The sequence below is a fragment of the Gymnoscopelus braueri genome, assembly GCF_963280865.1.
Source record: "Gymnoscopelus braueri genome assembly, chromosome: 19".
NCBI classification, from domain to species: Eukaryota; Metazoa; Chordata; class Actinopteri; order Myctophiformes; family Myctophidae; genus Gymnoscopelus; species Gymnoscopelus braueri.
In genome coordinates this window covers 18643267-18665751 of record NC_137621.1, presented here as the reverse complement: position 1 = coordinate 18665751, position 22485 = coordinate 18643267, and the positions used below count along the sequence as shown (strand labels likewise).

General features: G+C 41.9%; 2 protein-coding genes across 2 annotated transcripts in view; both read left to right on the top strand.

Annotated features, from left to right (window-relative positions):
• Positions 1 to 1313: 1313 nt before the first annotated feature.
• Positions 1314 to 2810, top strand: LOC308074021 (glutamate dehydrogenase 1, mitochondrial-like; the record flags this gene model as incomplete). Its single annotated transcript, XM_080413358.1, has 1 exon — positions 1314 to 2810. The coding sequence occupies one exon, from the start codon at positions 1314 to 1316 to the stop codon at positions 2808 to 2810; it is 1497 nt and encodes a 498-aa protein (XP_080269484.1).
• A 5144-nt stretch (positions 2811 to 7954) lies between these two features.
• The window catches only part of LOC308073994 (RAS guanyl-releasing protein 1-like), a 29951-nt gene continuing 15420 nt past the window's right edge, over positions 7955 to 22485 (top strand). Inside the window, exons 1-7 of the mRNA XM_080413308.1 lie at positions 7955 to 8353; positions 9083 to 9261; positions 16423 to 16530; positions 19415 to 19475; positions 19606 to 19737; positions 20219 to 20372; positions 20883 to 21056. Coding sequence (XP_080269434.1) covers positions 8244 to 8353; positions 9083 to 9261; positions 16423 to 16530; positions 19415 to 19475; positions 19606 to 19737; positions 20219 to 20372; positions 20883 to 21056 — 918 coding nt within the window. The 5' untranslated portion in view covers positions 7955 to 8243. The remainder of the gene's footprint in view (positions 8354 to 9082; positions 9262 to 16422; positions 16531 to 19414; positions 19476 to 19605; positions 19738 to 20218; positions 20373 to 20882; positions 21057 to 22485) is intronic.

Sequence of the window (22485 nt, the reverse complement as noted above, 5' to 3'; positions counted from 1 at the left end):
GCAAAGGGAAAGTGCATGAAACATGGTTACTTGTATTATACCGTTTTTGGTTTCTATTTTGTCTTTGTTGTTTTCTGAGGTGAGCTGTTTTTATACAGTGTTTTTTAATAAGTCTGTCCTAAAAGTGTTTTATCACTATTTTTGTGATAAAACACAAAATGTTTTCCTTTTTCTGTTTCGTATCACTAATGCAAATACAATAACTGAACTACATTCTGACGTCCTCTCCACCAGTGAGCTCAAACTGAGACTTTATAGAAGAGTAGAAGTGGCCACGCCCAATCAGCAGCCATGATCATTAGGGAACCAGCGAATCAGTGGCAGGGACGATTCCCCACATGCAGGTGTCATTGGCCACAGCTGTCAGACATTTGGCAATACGAAAGCAACACACAAATACTATAATCTATCTAAATGAGAAATTATACTAATACAGAATGAAATACGGCTGGCCGTAACAAGGGTCAATGTACTTCGCCTCATATTGGCCTTCAGCATCACGCACTTGGTGATGCAGGTTGGAAGGTTATAATATAAAACCAAGTATAATGCCTATGTGTGCTTTCTCCTGTGGACTATTTAGTCTAATTGAATGAAAGCAAACCTCTATAGTATAGCTCAATCCTTATATTAAAATTGGCTTGAGGGAGGACCGGCCGGCGGGCGGGAACCTTGACTGAGTTCCCAATGCAGCTACGCCCGAATATGCAGTGTGATGTAACCTCAATGTGTCATGGTATCAGGTGCAAACAAATCAGTCAGCTCCATATATGGGCGCAAAAGGAGCGTGCCCATATATGGGCATATACTGATGACATCAGGGATATATGGGCATAAAAGGGACAAGGACCGACAGATACAGAGATCTCCATATATGGGCATAAAAGGGACAAGGACTGACAGATACAGAGATCTCTATATATGGGCATAGTTGCATGCTCATATATGGGCATATACTGATGACATCAGGGGTCTCCATACTGTATATGGGCATAAAAAGGACAAAGAATGACAGATACAGAGATCTCCATATATGGGCATATCAGTTGGATCCGGCGGCTAGGTGTGAGAGCCGCGTAATCATTAAAAGCCTCATTATCAACTCTGATTGAAAGTGTGCAAAGTGCACTAAGCAGTAGCCTACACAGTACTGTATGTAGACAGTATGAGTATTCGCGGCGAACGCTTTGCCATGGTTACCCAATAAGATGCCATGTGGAACTCATATTTGGTCATGGGTGACACAGTTTCCATTTAGAACCTACTCTCAGTTTAGAAATATCCCCTTGATAGCGAGGCAAACTTGCATCAGAATGTACCGGTATTTTGGTAAACTACGCACCCCGGTCGGCTCCCTCCTGGGGGACTCTGCCCTCCCGGCTTCTGTGTCTCTGATGCGTGTTCGTAGTTACAGCCAGGCATTAGACAAAGACATTGATGACAACCCCAACTTTTTCTCAATGGTGGGAGAGTTTTTCGACCGGGGGGCAGCTATAGTTGAGGATAAACTCATCGAAGGCCTCAAGAACAGAGAGTCGAGAGCACAAGAGCACAAGAGACAGCAGGTGCGGGGGATCCTGAAGATCATCAAGCCCTGCAACCATGTCCTGAGTGTCTGCTTCCCAATCAAGAGAGACAATGGGGACTGGGAGGTGGTCGAGGGCTACCGGGCCCAACACAGCCAGCACAGGACACCATGCAAAGGAGGTATCAGGTATAGTGCAGATGTGTCCATTGATGAGGTTAAAGCTCTGGCGTCTCTCATGACTTACAAGTGTGCTGTTGTAGATGTGCCATTCGGTGGAGCTAAAGGTGGAATTAAAATCAATCCAGAAGATTACTCTGACAATGAGTTGGAGAAGATCACCAGGAGATTCACCCTTGAACTGGCCAAGAAAGGATTTATCGGTCCTGGGGTTGACGTCCCGGCTCCTGACATGGGTACTGGAGAGAAGGTGATGTCTTGGATCGCTGACACCTACGCAACCACCGTGGGATACAATGACATGAATGCCCGTGCCTGTGTGACTGGTAAACCCATCAGTCAGGAAGGAATCCACGGTCGAATCTCTGCCACTGGTTGCGGAGTCTTCCACGGCATCGAGATCTTCATCAATGATGAGTCCTTAATGGGCCTGGTGGGTATGTGTCCTGGCTTCCAGGACAAGACTTTCGTCATCCAGGGTTATGGTAATGTGGGTCTATACTCCATGCGTTACCTCCATCGTGTTGGAGCTAAGTGTGTCGGTGTGGGAGAGATAGCTGGAAGTATCTGGAATCCTAACGGCATCGACCCCCAAGAGCTGGAAGATTACAAACTGAACAACGGCACCATTGTGGGTTTCCCCAACTCTACTCCATATGAGGGAAGCATCCTGGAGGCTGACTGTGACATCCTCATCCCTGCTGCCAATGAAAAGCAGCTCACCAGGAAAAACGCTCACAAGATCAAGGCCAAGATCATTGCTGAAGGTGCCAATGGTCCAACCACCCCTGAGGCTGACAAAATCTTCCTAGAGAGAAACATCTTGGTGATTCCGGACATGTATCTGAATGCTGGAGGTGTGACGGTGTCCTACTTTGAATGGCTGAAGAACTTAAACCACGTCAGCTTTGGCCGACTCTCTGGTGCCTCGGAGGAGGACATTGTTCAGTCAGGACTGGCCTACACCATGGAACACTCTGGCAGACAAATCATGAATACAGCCACCAAGTATAACCTGGGCTTGGACCTGCGGACAGCTGCATATGTCAATGCCATCGAAAAGGTCTTTAAGGTCTATCAGGAGGCTGGTCTCACAGTCACATAGACACCTGTCTGTCTGTCTGTCTGTCTGTCTGTCTGTCTGTCCCAACAGACCCATGTTTCAATCAAACCCCTATACCTCCATCTCTGATTGTATGTATGTATTCAGTTGAGTCAAAACCTGGACAAGAGAAGATAGAGTGACTTCAGCCGTATGATGTAGCATCTCTCGAGGATAGAATACAAGACCCGTTACCAGGTTCAGGAGTTGGGTTTGAGCATGGGAACTCAGGTGACATCTCTACCCGGGTTCTAAGAACACTACAAGCTGATCTTGCAGAGAGCGAACAGGGCAGTGTCAAGTGTAACATCTCGAGGCTTTATTTCAATACATACAGTACTGTACATGGGTCAAAAATGTATAAAGATTTGTTTTTGCCTGGCCCGCGGCGTGGCGGTCCAGGCACCCTAGGCTGCAATGCCAGCCTGACAGCGTGACGCGGGTCCAAATCCCGATCCCGACGACCTTTGCTGCGTGTCACTCCCCATCTCTCTCCCCATTTCCTGTCAGTCTACTGTCCTATCATTAAAGGCATAAAAGCCCCCCCAAAGGTCCTCTTTGTTATGGCACATACAGTCACATGATTAACATCATGTAATATGCTTTAAATGGCTTTTTACCTGCGTACAAACTTCCGGACAAAAGTGATTCAAGTTTTTAAATACTTTTAAGATAGAATATCACCCATTTTTGTATATGTTGTTGTGAACATTAGGACATTCCTAACTTAATATGTGCTGTCATCTGTTCTCACCAAGCGAGGCGAGTGTTCCGCAACAAGTGGGGCGAGTGTGTTTTGGGGGCGAGTGTTCCGGTTACCCACTAAATGACATTTTGACACTTTGAGCTGAATAACAGAATAAAATGTATAGTTTGCAATACAAATATTTCTGGGTCAAAAGAAGGGTATGAGTTGAGTTATTTAATATTACATATTTATGTTTTTCAGGTTTTTTTTTATGGCTTCCGGACAACACATTTTCACATTGAGCGTCTTTGACCCTCCTACATACAAAAGAATTGTTGTAAACAGACTTGGATGACAACTTTTACAGCATAAAAAACAGCACAATAATCTGTTTCCTTTAGATGTCAAATTATTGTCTTTAGATGTCATTATTTAGTATTAGTGGTAGTATGATATACAGTAACTAGAGGTTCAGTTCACACGTAGAGTTCGGGCCACTACGCGGCCCTTACATCTATGTCACACGACCGATGCAACCAATAGAGCACCGAAGTCCTGACGTCACTCGTTCATCCCCAGGTTTGCGGAAGTAATTTCTCTATGGAGAATAACATTGGGTCATCTTAGAATCGTCTCATATAAGAATTGTGGTCCAAAAATAAACACTGCGTGTCGGCGTTATTGTCAGGGAGGAGGTTCTGTATCGTTTATGATAGTCAGTCACTTATATTTGATACAGTCTGTTTCTGGCGAAAATGTAACTAATTCGGCGGAAGTAACATTAGCGTTTTCTCACCGTCAGTTGATGCTTCATATCCATAAGAGTCAACCCGCCGGGGTCATGTGTTTATTTTTGGAACACAGTTCTTATTTGACGCGATATTCAATACGTCTATGGGATTCAGAACGGGGGTGGAAAACTGCAAACCAGGTAGACAAACAAAGGATGTGTAAATGACGTCAGACTTCGGCGGTCTATATGCCCTTGATATGGGCATATATGGAGATCCGGTTGTCCAAACGATTAGTTCAAATTGGGCGTGCGTATTGCCAAGGACCCAATCAAGTGATGTACAGAGTGGGAAGTCGGTCGGATCGGCGGTTGTACAAAAATATGTCATCAATCTGTTGTCATCATAGTACTGATGTCATGGTCTGGCCTGGACTCCACATTTGGGCATGGTTAACAAGGATCTCCATATATTGGCATAAAAGAGACACAGTGCACCTCAACAACGACCCCTGGGGGCCTAGTTAGGGCCACGTGTGCTAATCACCATTGTTAGGCAACGGTTTGTGTTATGTCTGACATCAGTGCATGACTTAATGTGAACGTTTGTGACGTCCACATTCCGCCGTCTGCTGTCCACCGTCGCCTCAACATTGATGTGGGGAATTTTATTTATATAGGATATAGGATAGGATGGTCATGTTTCATACTGCAGGATTTGGAATAATTTATTTAGGGCAGAAAAATCATGCATGTAGAATAAACAGCTAAATACTAGATATGGTTCTATTAAAAAACTCTTGAAAAAGCTGTATGCGTACAATCATATGGTCTAAATTTGCGTGCACAAATTGGGGATCATTGTAATGTCTACAAAGTGAAACCAGAGGTACTATAGTTGGACCTTTAGCCACATGGTGGCAGACTTGAGGCATCATAAGCCTCTCAGACAGTCTGGAACTGGCCTATAAATCTGACATTACTGGAGGTAGCCAGCAATACAAAAGGAAGTAGGCCTCACCTCCTATAGTAAACAGCTAACATAGATAAGTTCTCATGACCTCACCCTGCCCTTGCAAGGCCACAGACTCCTTATCTGCATTGGTCTGTTGTGTCGCGTTCCTGAGGAGAACACTAAGCCAAAGGCAAGAGAGAGAGACACTGAGGAAACGTTATTTACTGTAACCTTATAGTACTTTTGATTCAAATTAAAAAACTTTTTTGCTGCTCAAATCCAACAACAAGCTTAATTAGCAGGGGAATAAACTTTAGACATATGTAATCCATAGGCTATGGATATATATATAGATCAGACATGTGAAAATAGCAGTCTTTGATAATGCTCTTATAGGGAGGGATTTCCTTTCTCTCCAGAAGAAACAGTCACCAATTAATTGGGAATGTCAGCTGTTTAGACACGGTTCCATCCAGGTGTGGAGCCAGTGTTGTAAACACACAGAAACATCATGACCCATACACAGTATACAGGCAGCAATGACCGGTAACCGGAATGCTCGCCACAAAACACACTCACCCTCGGTTCTTGTTGTATTTGTTTTAGTGTGGTTAAGGTTAGGAATAAGTTTAGGGTTAGGCATAATTTTACTGAGGTTAGGTTTAGGAATAAGGTTATGTGTAGGCATAGTTTTACTGAGGTTAAGTTTAGGAGAATAAGGTTATGTGTAGGCATAGTTTTACTGAGGTTACATTTAGGATTAAGGTTAGGTTTAGGCATAGTTTTACAGAGGTTACGTTTAGGAATACCTGCTGGCGACCATTCGGAGGTCGCCGGATTAGACCCAGGGCGAGCATGTTTTGGCTTGGGGCGAGCGTTCTTGTATTCCAATGACCCTCTAACGGTGATTTATACTGTGCACTGCAGAAAATAGCCGATCTACAAGCTCACAACGCATCATGCTAAAGCATTGTGAGTTTGGCATGTATGCAACCAAGTTAGCCTTGGATCAAGACTATGATCGATATATTTTATCGAGTCTGACTTTTACTTTCATATCATAGATATGCAAATGTCAGAATCGATGCATGAAATACATCTATGATAGATAGTCTTGATCCAAGGCTACCTACATCCAAGTATAACTTCATCCATTTTCAACCTTATCTTCCTTAAGAGATGGCACAGAAACTTGACTACCAATGACATCATCAAAGGGAATTCCAAGCTACAGTAATCGAAACTATCCTCTGAGGCACAGAGTGAGTAGACAGAAATGGAGCATTAGTGTAACCATTACTAGTGAACACTCGCCTCCCCAGTGCGGAACGCTCACCCGGAACACTCACCCACAATTCCATGGTTGTGCACAGAGTGCACACAACATTTGAATCTAAAATGTCTTACCCCTGAAGTACAATGCCAATGGACCATTGGAATGCATTTTGCCAGGAAGCTGATGCCAGATGGCCCGCTTGGTGAGAACTTGGTGAGAACAGTCGGAATAAATGCATAGCTACTAGAGATAATTGGTGAAAAGATGCTGAGGTTGGAACTGCCAGGCAGGAGGCCTAGAGGAAGACCAAAGAGATTTATGGATGTAGTGAAAGAGGACATGAATTTAGTTTGTGTGAAAGAAGGCAGAGGACACGGTGAGATGGAGGCAGATGATTCGCTGTGGCAACCCCTTAAGGGAACAGCCGAAAGGAAAATAAGAAGAGATAATTGTAACACAACAATGCAAATGGAACCATTGGAATGCATTTAGCCTGGAATGTTGGGGCGGTATTCAGCATGAGTGAGGAATTATGAAGATACGCTGAAAATATGAGAAGTGCTCCTTTAACTGAATTAGATTAGGAAAGGGTGGCTTTTCCTGTTAACACATTCTGTAGCCTGCCCCAAACAAAATACCCTCCAATTCCCTCTCCAATCCATTCCCAACCATTTGATGTTCTTGTATTTTTGTGCCCTAATTATTTGCATGTTTGTAATTTAAATGCTCCTGATACATGGTAAAATGAAGGTAAAATGAGGGTAAAATCTCAGTTCAGAAAACTGACAGATCAGAAGTGAGAAATTACAGAAGAAATCAACCAATATTAATCAGCTTTTTATAGCCTGTAACTAAAATCAATGTCAGTCACATATTGGTATTTTTACACCTCATGATGAAAGAAAAAAAAAAGTATGGAAAAGAATAAGAGCAATATTATGGGTCTAACTTATCAGAAACCAATGAACCATAATATCTGAGGCTGAGCAGTGAGCACTGATCGCCTCGGCAGTCGGCGCTTTCGTGCAACTTCAGTGCGTCTATTTAGGCCACGTATTTCTTTGAACATGTACAAATGCAAAATATAAGATGCTTACCCGGTAGCCCCGGATGATAACTCTGCATTCGGAATATTTGAGCACTGTATTAGTCCGTATTTTTCAATAGATATGTGTTTTAATCACGTCTGTGCCTGAACGCCATTCCTTCCCCCAATGCTTCCTTTTTACATTGAGTGTAATACCGGCCTTCACCGGATGCGCCCCGTCACTACCGCCCATTGAGGAATACAGGGAACTTCCGTCAGAATCCGACACAGACGGGGATTAAAACACATATCTATTGAAAAATACGGACTAATACAGTCCACACAGGTTCCAAATGTCGAGTTAACATCCGGGGCTACAGGTTAAGAACGTATTATGTTTTTTTCTGTACATGTACAGAACAACGGGCTTTCCGTGAATGTTCAGTGACTATTAGGGGGGTAGAGACGAAGACTATTATAGATACGAAAGTAAAAGTCAGACTCGATAAAATATCTATGATAGTCTTGATCTCACAGGCTACAACGCGTTGTCAGCTTGTAGATCGTGCTATGTACGGCGCTTAACACCGTCGTGCGAAGAAGTATACGTTTTTTTGCCTTTGTTTAGTGCGTTTCCACCCACTTTTAGACAGCTCGACGGGTCTTCGTCTGTGTGTCATCATCTTCATTGACAAGTCACAACAAATATGGGGAGCTGAGCTCACAATGAAATGCTCTCATCGAAGAAACGAGAACACAGATGGACAGCCTGGTTCAGCCACTTGTTGCCCAGTACCTCGCAATGGGATGTCAGTCAAAAGACAACAACCAACATGGGAATGTATCAAGCGAAAAAGAAAAGGAACATCCGTAAGTTTTATAATATTTTTGTTTTACCGACAGGAAAAAAAGCGATCCTATATAGTTTGCTCAATGGTAGATTTGTAATGTTGCGACCATAAAGGCTTGTCATTCGCTGCCGACATAGCAGTGTCTATTGGAATTGAATATAGAATGAATGTGATATGCTGAATAAATATGAATGTGAAGGATCTTATGGACTATGATGTTCCATGTCCTGCTTTCTTGTCTGATGATATGCTGTACTTTAGCTGCATGTTTAACTTTTTTTTCCTTTTTCTTCTTCAAATAATGTTCACTGGTCATTCAGAGACTTTAAACTGGATGTCCGCAATCAACAGTTATTTCCCCAAGGGAAGGAAATGAGAACAATGAATAGCTTGGCTGAAGTTGGCTCCAGATGTCAGGTGTTACGTTTGACGTTAGACGTTAAAGAATAGCTTTCATTTTGGTGAAAATGTGAATGACAAATTATTTCTCGCTCACACACACACACACACACACACACACGCACGCACGCACGCACGCACACACACACACACACACACACACACACACACACACACACACACACACACACACACACACACACACACACACACACACACACACACACACACACACACACACACACACACACACACACACACACACACACAGTCTTTCCTGGAGCAAGCCCCCCTACACAGTACATTTCTCACAATAATCCCTCCCCCTTCTCCTCTGGACCCCCTCAAGGCGTGTGACTCTGGGATGCAGTCCGCGGCCCAGAGTGTCTCCTCCCGAGCGTCCTCAGAGGGTGCTCAGGCCCACCCCGGCCCAGATGACCCAGCACGGCAAGGTCATGATGTCCTTGGGACACTTTACCAAAGGCGCGACCTGGGAGGAGCTCATCCAGTCTTCTTTGCAGAGCTTCGGTAAGTCACTGTTGACCAGCCGTGCTGCTGGCATGCAGGCCAGGCAGCACAGTGTTCTGTGTTGGACACACAATTTAAACTAGGGTGTTTGTTGGTTGTCCTCTTCTGTTACAACCACTTGCCCCGACAAATAAAGTCTGGAATTCAAAATGTACTCGAGTTTAAAGTACAAAAGTATTGGCATCAAAATGTACTTGAAGTACCAAAAGTAAAAGTATCCTACTCATTATGCAGAATGTCCCATTTCACAAGTTTACATTTTTTTGTTGTTGAAAAAAAATAGCAGATCTAAGTAGCAGATCTACAAGCTCACAATGCCTCGCTGGCTATTTTCAAATGGCCGAAATATAGGGCTGAAGTGGTTACTGTATGTTTTGTAATAGTAACAAAAGTTTTCACATTTTTGTAGTTGAGTAAAAGTACAATATTTGCCTCTGAGATGTGGTGGAGTAGAAGTAAAAGTACTGAAAATTGGATATACTGTACTCCAGTAAAGTAGAAATAACTCAAAACTGTGCTTAAGTACAGTACTTGAAGCTCTCAACATGTCGCCTTGTGAGCTTGTAGATTGTCTATTTTAGGCAAACTGGAAAAGAGCTTTGTAGAGGGGTAAAAACGGAGTGGGCCAATTATAGACCCCTGGGGGACACCGGTCAATAAAGTATATACGATTTAAGTGGTTAAACTAACAATAGTCCTAATATATTATTACATTTTATTGGGTTGCTACTGCACTGCACCTTTTAGATTTTTTTATGAGAGGAACTCCAGTGTTGATTTGTTGTTGATTGAAAGTGAGAGCTGCTGGGCTCTTAAGACTATTTTATCATCTGTAGCACAAAGTGACACATTGTTAGCTTGTAGATCAGTTATGTTTGGCAAATGTGACACCTTTGCAGGATGGAAATTGAGCTTAATGCTGCTTTGTGGTTACTGCTTGCTCTGTTTTAGTGAACACATACAGGTAATTTTTAAACCTGAGAAGTAACGCTGAAATGTTTGTTAATTTCCTGTCTGGCCCTTTTCTCACGCTACATGTCATTATTGACTTTGGAGTAAACTAAAGACAAGTTTAGACAGGCCTCTAACATAAGATGGATTGGGAAGGGAAGGATGACTGAAAGCATTTTACAGCACTGTAAGGCTTTCATGAAAGCTTGTAGGCTACTGCAGGTTTCTACACAGTAAAATACTCTCAGTGTTAATTTAACTGAAATGGAACCAAATGGACCTGTAAGGGTCAATTGATTGATTCAATTTGTACACTCTGAATTACAAATGGATAAATGAACACTGAGGATTTTAATGTGTAAGCTCACATGAGTCAACAATGCATAACAAAAATACTTGTCTATTAACAGATGTAGATTATATTTTCATATTCAATTTAAGGCATTTGTGTGCTTGTATTAACTTCAATGACAAATTAGCCATAAGGAAGATTTTATAAGCAGATAAACTGATTCATTGGACATGTTCAATGTTCAATCCAGTGAAAATCAGGGACTTTACTGACTTGTCTGCAGTGAACTCAGAGATATGGTGATTATATCTTTGAAGAGACAAGCTTTCAAATACTGTTGCCTGGATACACAAATGAAGCATTGGTGCTGTGGTACAATGGAGTGAACAGTGAATGTCATCTCATAATTACATGTACAGTATCTGTCATGTGCTAGAATGGGGAGGTGACAGCTTGGTGCTCATTTAAAATGTGTCAGAATTAAAGTAATTTAAGAAAGAAACCCTCTAGAAACCGTCCAGAGTCAAGAATACTGTATTTCAACCCAGCGGCCTAAAGGTTCAAGGAACGCGTTTGTTGACGAAATTCGATTCCCCGGACCGGCAGAAAAGAAGATCTGTGAGGGGAAGTGAATTGCCACCACTTACCCCACCCCCAAGGCCACTGAAGTGCCCTTGAGGAAGGCACTGATTCCCAAGCTGCTCTAGTGGAGCAGCTCAGTGGAGTGGCCAACAGTATAAGACTGTGGGTGTACTGGGCAGCTCCCAGGTTTTATTGTGCGTGTGTAACGCCCAGGATTGGACCCGGGCTTTCCACACGGGTCTCCCGCGTGGAAAGCCAACATCTTAACCGCTAGACTAAAGGGAATTCTCTATAGTCTGGGATTGATATTAGACTTTTAGGTCATCAGGCTGAGGCTGTGAGACACTTATTTTTTGTACCTTTATTTATGCAGGTGAAATCCCATTGAGAAGATAACAAGATGTCTTTAACGACGGAGCCCTGTTTATTTCTAAATACTTTATATATATTAGGGGGTCAACAGAATGGGTTTGTTCATATCAGCTGTTGCTGATGTGGCGGAGCATCGCTCTGGTTCTCCTGCCTCACATCACAGACGAACCCCTGAGGTAAATGTGACCGTCCACGTAAGAGCTATTTGAAGGATTACCTGATGGCCGCTTCAAGCCCGGACGAGCCCTAAAGGTCAGCTTCTCCACACACTGGTCTTTAGATGCAGAGACCGCTCTTTGAAACGCAGAGCACTATGAAGGCATGGATCAATAGCTGTTGACATCATCATGCTCAACCTACACAGGGACCCAAAAATGTTCAATTTAAGCCCATTTGCACACTCTCAGATCAAAATTAACTTCATTTTACAGTGTGTAGACCTAAATGGTTAGGCCTAAATGTTTAGCTTCAAAACATTGGATTCATACAGTGAAAAAAACCTGAAGCTGTGTATAAATGTTCATTTGAAATGTGCAAAGAAGTGTCACAGAAAGGTATTTGGAAATGTACAGTATTAATTACATTAATAATGTTTAGAAATTAACATATCGGTTTCGATGAGTAACACATCGAAACCTGTATTGGTATCGAAAACAAACAGCGACACCCATCCATATGAGAGGCAATAGGACTAGTTGTGGGGGAAAAAATGCTTATGAGAAGAAATTCAACAAATAATACAATTTCATCGAAATTACAATAACGGTAGAGTGGTGGAGGATTATGTAGAGAGAGACGAGCATGCATGCACACTATGTCCAGAATCTGATTTGGACTTCTTTTGAAAACAAAAGGTACCATCCATTATGATAGCGTCCTGTCAAAACAAGGAAAAGCGGCCCGCCGGTTAGTGCGGGCTGATGAGAGCTTAAGATAACACCCCAGGCAAAGGCCTGGCTGCTGCAGCACGCTCTCAGCGGTGTTTGTCATCATACGGTGTCCCTCCTTTCCCACTGTAGCGGCTGGCAGCTTTCCTAACTTTCCAGTGAGTAAGACCGTCCGTTCCAAAGGGGATTTCCTTTAGCAATTAACCCAACGGCGTTAGTGGTTGGAAAGTTGTGAAAAAAAGAGGATGGAGCAATTGTTTACCTGATGGAGAATCACGGCTTCCTGTCACATATTTGCAGAAAGTCTCGGATTGGTCGATTTATATCTGGCTGTTTTTTTTTAAATATTTTTGAAGTAAAGCTAGACTGCCGCTCGATAATTAAAGCAATTTAGTTACAGTGAAAGGAAAACAGGGAATTATTACCGGAATTCCTTATGAAAGTTATGTTCTATATGTGACACAAAGTAGCTCCCTCACACAACACTGTGCTACATTGGTGTGAGGTCGTTGAGTATTCTGGTGAAGATAGTGTACAGTACACAGTGAAATCTAGTGTTATTTGAATTCCGAAGATTATACAAATGGAAAAAAATGAAACCATTTGGTTCCATTTGTACACTCCTCATAGATTTTACTGCGCACTACCACCATCACCAACAACAACAATTATCTCAATAATTCATCAGTAAGTAAGCTAATAAGCAGGTACATTCTAAACACCCAGAAATAGAGGTGTTAAAAGAGAAGCTACGTGAACTCCATGATTATTAATACTGTATCTACTCATTATAGTATTCTTTTATACTCCCTTTTCTCTAAATAAGTTATCCATTGGCTCAGATTGGTATGCATTGTTACCAGGACTGGTCAGGTCACATTTCCCTGAGATTGACTATGGTTAGTTGGCAGAGATTGTAGGGTGGTGCAAATAGAAACACGCCCCATGCGGGATATGAGGGCAGGATTAGGTGGTTGCAGGAGTGGCCCACTGCATATAGATAACAAAGATTAGAAAGGAGCACGTTACCATGGCATCTGAGATATTTCCAAGGCGATATGGCTTAAAAGTGGGTGCATGGAAACCTAATGTCCTGGTTGGCGTCAAGATAATGCCAGCTGTCTAGGCTTTAAAGGAGAATGCCAATGGATTTTCGGAATTTAGTATTATCATTATGGCGTTGATTGCCCACTCCAGGCAGTACAGTGTTTGCTTGAACTGTCAACTTTTGCATTTCGTTCTCCATTGATCTGTGTGACGTGACGTCACAGTTTGCGGGATTCAAGAGCCAGAAAACCCAAATCTCTGGTTTATATTGACAGACTGATATGTACTAGGCTGAGCACAGTAACAGATTATAAAGCTTATATTGAGTAGAATATCAGTGGTCTGAGGGAAATGATTAATCAGATCAAACTTGTGGGTAATGATTGGTGAGATCAAACTAGGTTTGGCCTTGGTGTTAAACATTAACCATGGCGTCGTGATGCGATGTTGTGAGCTTGTAGATCAGCTATTTTCGCTGTGCAACACCATTGTGCGACAAAGTATAAAACAGAGCTTAAGTGGTTAACATGTTTGTAATGTGTTACTAACAGGGTATAATGTGTCTGTGGCCTCCTGGGATTCCATGAAGTCTATTGTAGTGTTTGCAGTGTTGCAGAGACACAGAAGCGAGACAGGGAAGGTGGTCTGGTCACAAAGACAGGAAGTGAGAAATGAGCAAAGCGTAGACCGCATAGCAGTCACACAACCACCGGAAATGCACGTACCTTCAGAAACGGTGTGTGCTAATAATATTACAAAATTAATTATAGTGTAGGTGTATCGTATAGTATGTGCACCATTTTGAAGTATTCATGCCATGGCTTGAGCATGATTTGTGCTGATTTATGATTTATTATGACAAAGAAAATAGAAATACTGAGGTCATGAAAAATGCTATTATTCCATGGATTCTTTGAGACACACATACAGGTAGTTAGGGTGTGGCCAAATCCACCATTATCTTGGAGGTCCAAACGACACAGGTATCATCATGTGACATGCGGAGTGAGATTGTACTGTATATACGCTATTTTAGACAATTAGACCTGTGCCCGTCGGGCTTACTCGGGAACGATGCAAGTTGGCGATGCAAATAGGGAATGCGTGACCCCACCCTGTTATGAAATACCCGTTATACTTGTTGTCAGAGTACTGTACCGTACCGTTCTGTATGTGTCCCTTTTGTGCCCATATATGGAGATCTCTGTGTCTGTCTGTCTACCTATGTCCCTTTTACGCCCATTTATGGAGATCCCTGAAGTTAACAGTATATGGCCATACATGGGAATGCCCATATATGGGCATATTGGGGGGATGGCAGTTCTGGAAAGTCCTTGTGGAGTGGTAAACATCTGTGGAGAATGTCTGAAGAGTGCAAACTGACTGTGGAAAGTGGACTGACTAAGTAATCAAATGGCAGATGTGGGGAATTCGACAGGTGTGGGGAATTTGCCAAATCAAGCTTAGGCTGGGGTTTCCATGCCAATCAATTGGCTCATTTGGGCCACGGACAGAGTCTTTTCTAGTGGTTCTGGACAATCGCCTATCTGACCGACTCGACGCCGGGCACGGCACTCCCTCAGGTCGGCGGCAACGCGCGTGCCGAGTTTGAAGTCGGTCGGAGGGTTCGCGAGATACGTGGATTACAGACGTACATACATACAGAGATTCCGTGCATTTATTGTAAGATTTATTGTAAGATTGTCAGGATCTGTGTTTCTGTATATTATTTTGAAATTAACGTCATGCTTTGATCTCGCCTCATGGGCTATAGTTCCAAACATTGGAACAATCTTAAGATAGGCAGCGCACTTACAGTATGCATTCCATTCTTACAATGAGAGTGGACACTAGTGTCAGAACTTTCTTATACTGTATGGCTCTGGTCTCCTGCCTAGGGTGACCACCCGTCCCGAAATTCGCGGGACAGTCCCGAAATTGGACCCTCTGTCCCGCGTCCCGCACAAGCAGGGCAATGTCCCGAAAATCAAAGTTATGGAAAAAAAAAAAAAAAAAGATTTTTATTTTATAAAAAAAAAAAAAATTCATTACATTTTTAAGTTAACTTGCAATACCCTCTTATATCTAATCCTAACCCTAAAACCAAAGTAAAGAAACCAAAAACTGGAAAAAAAACGAACCCAATCCGCCCAGAACCGCGAAAAAAACGAACCCAATCCGCCCAGAACCGCAAAAAAATTTCGCGCGCGCGCAAAGCGCGCGCGCGGGAGTGGTCCGCATGCACGCGCGCTGCGCGTGCGTGCATGCGTCCCGCGATGTCCCGCGAAACGGGTTAATCTGTACCTCAATGGACCTGTCTGGAGGTGGTCACCCTACTCCTGCCTGTGATTATTGTTTATTTGTGTCACCTGTGTCCTGTTAGCCCCAGCCAATCCCTGGGTTGATTGTTCTTCACGTTTGTCATTCCAAGTGTATTTATACCTGTCTTTCCCTGAATGTTTGTTGTTTGTCGACTGTTTTCTGTAGCCTGGTTTTGATGTCTGTCCCTGTTGCTTGCTCCGCTAATCTACGTGTGTTACTGGAGAAATAAACTGAAACTAAAGTCTTCAATGTCAAGTTTTTGCCTTCCTTCCCTTGCGTTGGGGTCTACTTTGAAAGTTATTATGAAGTGTGTGTGTGTGTGTGTGTGTGTGTGTGTGTGTGTGTGTGTGTGTGTGTGTGTGTGTGTGTGTCACAATATTTAGCAGTTTCACAATTAACTTTATTGTCAAAAATGACATACTGTTACTGTACTGTAAGTGCACTAAAACTATACACATGTAAATAACTACCCCAAGCATCTTTTCTGCATTATGTTCTATAAAAAAGGTTTTCATATAGGAAAACATATACGCCGATACTGATATACAGTACCTGATATACTGTATAGGCAAGTATTGACCGATTAAAAAAGCCTGACCATTGATTGAACTCAATTGTCAGAATTATATTATATACGATATGATTATAGTAGACCTCATGATTATGTAGCATTACATTGATGTCTGTGCATTTTGCTTCTTCTTACAGATAATGATGGATGTGTGTGTGGGAGCAGCCACCTGATGAACATCACCCTGGCCATGCATCGTCTCCACATGACCTCCAGTGACCTTCTGGATAAACTCACCACTCTATATCTTTCTATATTCTGACTGAAGTATACCTCTCATAAATCTAAAACAGCTGAAATAATACAACACAAAGGCTTAAGCCAACCTTTTTTTGGTCAAATTTGGAAACGGATGTTTACTAGGAATTGAATCAAAATCGAATCATGTGGATCCATATGGGAACAGTGTGGCTCCAATGTGGAGCTCAGTCTTCATGCGGCCAGCCTGTATACATTTGGGAAAGGTTAGGGTTATGTGAAAAAAAAACATTGTGGAGATACTAAGTTAGCCTACTGGCAGTGTGAAAAAGAAATTTGGCACTGATCGGTAGGGCTGTGAATCTTCTGCTATCTCACGATTCGATTCCGATTCTTGGGGTCACGATTCCGATTTTTTTCGATTTTTTTTCAAAACAAACAATTCTCGATTCAAAAACGTTTTTTTTTTTTCCGATTCAAAAGCGATTTATTCCGATTCAAACGATTCTCGATTCAAAACGATTCTCGATTCAAAACAATTCTTGATTCAAAACATAGGATTTCAGGATCTACTCCAATCTGCTGGCATGAGAACAGAGTACATTTATGTAGCTTTTATAATTGTAAAGGTTTTATCAACTGATAATAATGTAAACACACAAAGGTAGATCCAAGATCCTCCCAAAAAAATATATATATATTTTTTTGAAAATCTAAAAAAAAAGAGAATCGATTCTGAATAGTCCAACAGTAGAATCGCGATTCGTATTCGAATCGATTTTTTCCAACACCCCTACTGATCGGTCCAGCGGTTTGCAAGATTACTCTAGACAAACAGACAGACGGACACACAGACCGACCCTTGTATAGATGGCTAGCCTCCTGAAGAACCGTGCCGTTAAATCCCCAAATTTGGCTGAAGTCTGTCAGTCAGTCTCACCTAAAACGTGATTGGCAGTTTGTGTAGTATACCCCTAGTAATTAATTAGTAACACCACAGCATACATTTCCCTTCCTTTGTTTTTGTATTGAGTGTAAAGCCCACTGTATCCCCAAGCATTTTAGCCAAGACTATTTCCATCTTGCATTGGGGCCCATTAAAAATTGTCTATGCCCGCCCATTAATTTTCACCACTTCATATATGTAGATTAGTTTTTTTTATTACGGGGTTATGTAATCTAGGCTTTCATTCAAGGAAAGAGTAGTGTCGTCATGAAGCCTCTCATGAGGCTTTGGGTTTCAGGTGTTAATTACCTCTGGCTCTAACCATTTCAAGTCCACTTCAGCTATTAGTCAGGGGATATTAGCAGAATATTTTCCAATCTTGGAATAAATTCCTTACCAAAAAAAATCTTCGCCAATGTGTTTGTAAAGGTGTCTAGTAACACATCTCACAAAGACTGAAATGCAGTCCCCCTAGGAGAATTTTTGACAGCTCCTTAAAGTTGGGGTACCCACCATAACCTTGGTTAAAAAAAAATCAAAAAAGAAATCAAATTTTTATTCTGTTTTAAGTAGCATGTGAGGGGTCAAACTAGGGTGTTTTTATGATTCTGAATCCATTGCAAGCATTTGTTTTGCACCAAAACCACTCCTTGGGCTAAAAACGGCCATAGCCATCCTTTTCCAGGTATACTTTTTGTGTAAAAAGCCCATTGAGATTGGGCCGTTTTTAGCCCAAGGAGTGGTTTTGGTGCAAAACAAATGCTTGCAATGGATTCAGAATCATAAAAACACCCTAGTTTGACACCTCACATGCTACGTAAAACAGAATTAAATTTAGATTTTTTTTTTAACCAAGGTTATGGTGGGTACCCCAACTTTAAGGAGCTGTCAAAAATTCTCCTAGGGGGACTGCATTTCAGTCTTTGTGAGATGTGTTACTAGACACCTTTACAAACACATTGGTGAAGATTTTTTTTGGTAAGGAATTTATTCCAAGATTTTTTTAATATCCCCTGACTATATATATAAACACAGCTATATATAAACACAGAACCCTCGGTTGCTAAAACAGACCCTGCTCAAGAAGACCCATGTCACACTGCGGAGCATCAGGGGCACCTCTTTCTATTTTTTACCCTCCCCGCCCCTCCTCTCATTCTGAGCAGAAGGCCCAAAAGGATCCATCAAATATGGTCAATATGTGGGTTAGGATCAAGCAGCAGACAAACAGGAGGCATTTGCAGCCTTTATCGCAGTCTGGCTTTGGGACTGCGTGGGCTGCTCTTCTGCTCCCATGACGCAATTAGCCTTTTTATGTGCATCACTCTGAGCTGTTCCCTGCCAATTGATGTCAGGCCATTTTTAAAAAGTGGTTTCACATAATAAAGAGATGTTGTTTTCTATTAATCCACTGGGCTATAATGTGTTATTGTGAGTAGGGCACAGCATCCTGTAGGTAATAAATACCTGTAGTGATATCACGGCCTCACAACACATGAAACCATAATCAAGATTATAGTGAGAGAATACATTAATTGTTACTACCCCCCCCCCCCCCACACACACACACACACGCACACATACACATATTCTAGCGTTGTATGCATACCGGTATTTTATTTTCAGTAAAACTTTGCTTTACTTTGCATAATGTTCCACAGTAGAAGGAGCAAGGATTGCAGTTGACTGTGGAATGATTCATTCAATGACACTCATCACAGTTTCCCCATGGTGGTTGCTTTCTCCCACAACGACCAAATGTCATTTCTGTTTGGCTTTTAATTTGGTTTGTCTAGTTTCTGTCGATGAGTTGTGTGCACCTGAACGCTGTAGTGTCATGTTCAATGTGTATTATCATGTGTGCCGAAACCTGAAACAATGTTTAGAGGATGCTGAATTGATTCCTACAGTACATTTGAAACAGACAATAAGGCCACAATTTACTCATCATCCTCAGTCGCCTCTTCCTTAATGAGTCCTTACATTTCAAACAGCAGTGGACAATGAGCAATCTGCTGAGTGCCACAGGATATGTCACCTCATCAGGTTAGTATGTGTGCGCGTGTGTGTAAATAAACATATACATTCACTTGTGTATATATATTTTTTAAATGTATTCGGTAGAGTCAACGGTATCATAATGATGTGTGTGTATTGTGAAATATGTTGCATCCAGGTATTGGATCCAGGAGTTTTGGATAATGTTCCGGTTGCACCACACTCTGTCGGATCATCTGGAACAGTTCAGGGAACTTATCAGGGATCAGGGACAGGAGCATCTGTCTCCTCTCTTAGAAACCAAGTGGATGTAAGTACATCTGCACTTCATGTAAAAAGCTGATAGAACACACACTTTTAATTTTTTGTTTCCCTATTGTGGACTAACTATACCTGACTATACCTGCTTATGTGAATATGTTATTTTTCTCTTCTAATCATGCTTTTTCACATGTGGTTTTCAGTGATGCATAATAAATATATAGCACTTGTGAGTAAGCATGTGAGTGTGCACGCTCTATTCTTCTTCTTCAATCTGAAAGAGTACAAATGTAACCATTTGGTGTCATTTGTACACTCAGAATTAGAAAAGGATAAATTAACACTGAGGATTTTCAAGTGTACAGTAGCTGCAGCATAAGGTCTCAATGACCTTTAAGAATCCCCTTTTCATGACAAGAAACCCCTAAAACCAGTAAACTCTGAAAAATGACTTGAAACTGTGATTTCTTATTTTTATGTGTTTGCACCACGGTACTTTGTCGTAATACGTTTTCTATGTTGTGTTGTAGAACTGAGCGGGACTGGTCGTGGAAGGCCAGTCAGAAGATCAAGGCTAACAGTAGTAAAAAGAGGAAGGTGTCTCTCCTGTTTGATCACCTGGAGCCCATTGAGTTAGCGGAACATCTCACGTACCTGGAGTTCAAATCGTTCTGCAGAATATCAGTGAGTACGGGCCGTCATTGCAACAGGTTGCCTACACTGTACACAGGTTGCCTTTTGTGTCTGCCGAAGCTTTCATGCTGAGAGAATACCTTAAAGCTGCAATCCGTACGTTTTATGTCCTCTCCCGATGGAGACAGATATGTGCAACTGTAACACTGATTTGAACCCAGGTCTCTGGCGTGAGGAAACCAAGAGGGAATCCTCCCTTGGCCAGGGGAGATATTGGGCTTATGAGCTTAAGGCAGGGCTACTTGTCAACCAAAAGGTGTCCTACACGACTGCCAGACTAGGGTCTAAATTTGGCAATGGAAGAGAGACCACCTCCAGCCACTGCTTGTATTATCATACTCTACCATACCATACAAATTGGTAAAAAAAAAGTTGTATTTATTATGAAAAAAAAAAGAATCCGGATTGCAGCTTTAAGAAATTAGGTATTTCCCCTTGAGGGAAAATGCTTTCCGTCAGTTTCCATGCTACTATTAATTTCTTGTCTGTTCACATGGTTAGTTTGTAGACTATCAGAACTACATACGTAGCTGCTGCATGAAGGACATTCCCACCATGGAACGCTCCATCACCCTGTGCAACGGGGTCTCCCAGTGGGTCCAGCTGATGGTGCTGAGCAGGCCTACAGCTCAGCTGAGAGCTGAGGTCTTCACCAAGTTTATCCACGTGGCACAGGTACTGTTCTAGAATCCTGAGGTTTCATTTAACAGACCGTGTTAACACAATAACTGCCAAAGACATTTATAAACGTCTTTGAGAAATTAGCTGTTGCCTACCAAAGACGTTTATAAACGTCTAAAAAAAAATCTAAAAAGATTCTCTAATTTTTTAGTTTTGAAGTTTTTTCGATATTCAAAACGAATAAGGAGATAACAATTTCCAAAGATTTGCTGCTCCATCCACTTCAATGTTAAAATTGAAACGGACAAACAATTCACATAGTTTTTTGGTTTAAAACTACTGGTTTTGAGCTATTTTCAAACATCAAACAACACATGTCAACGAGGTCACAATGACCTCGTTGACATTTGTGAAACCACACCTGAATCTCCTCAGTATCTATCTATCTGGAAAATATACCTACTTATTTCTCTTTCTTTTCTTTTTCTTTTTTTACCACTTTTGTTTATCACCGGCTTCTTTCTATGTGGTATTGTTCTGTCCCATAGACAGCGTGATCCCACTCAGCATCTTCAGTGTGGTGTAGTAAATTGAGGTTTGATAATGCATATTCACAGAGGGCTGTTAATGGTTCTCAAGAGCTCAGTGCCAGGCTTTTAGTCCATCAAAGACGTTCACTGATAGACAAATGTCTGCTTGGAATATTAACCAGATAACCACTAGCGTCCCTATTCTGGGGGAAACATTGGGGGAATATAGCATATCTACGGCGCAACCCATCGTGAGCTTGTAGAGCAGCTATTTTCACCGAAAATATGTGGTGTGATAAAAGGAGGGGGCCTAGTATAGAGGCCTACAGTATAGGTTAGTATATACATATATAGTATAGTATAGTATATACTGTTAGTATATAGGGTTTAAGTGAGTTGTCAAGGAATACTATGATACATTTAGGGTCCCACTCCTGGCTGGGTTCTCGTGTGAAGTTTTGGTTTTAGAGCACTGGTTCGGGGATCCCCTGGGGTCCTTGAAGGTGATCCAGGAGGTCACCAGCAAAATGAGAAACTGTTTAAAGTAAACACTTTGAGACTTAATGAAGTGAAAAATAAGTTTTTCACACTTTTAGAGCATATCCAATAATGTATTTATTTTATGTCAAAATACCCAAAAGTCCAAATCTTAGTTACGTACTTCCTATCGGCTGAGACTATGATTGGTTTAGGTACAACGAACTAAGCCCCCTTTTCAGAAGATGCGAAGCATTGTGAGCTTGTAGATCTTGTAGTTTTCCTAAAACTATTTCTGAAACATTTTAACAACACAAATCTTGTATGGGGGGGTCCCTGGCACAAAGTACTTTCAGATGGGTGTCAAATGCATATCAAATTGTGAGTCCTTGACATGAAAATGTTTGAGAAGAATGAGAACCACAGTTTTAGAGAACCAGCTCTACAGTTGAACTCTGTAGGACCTCTTGCTCTCT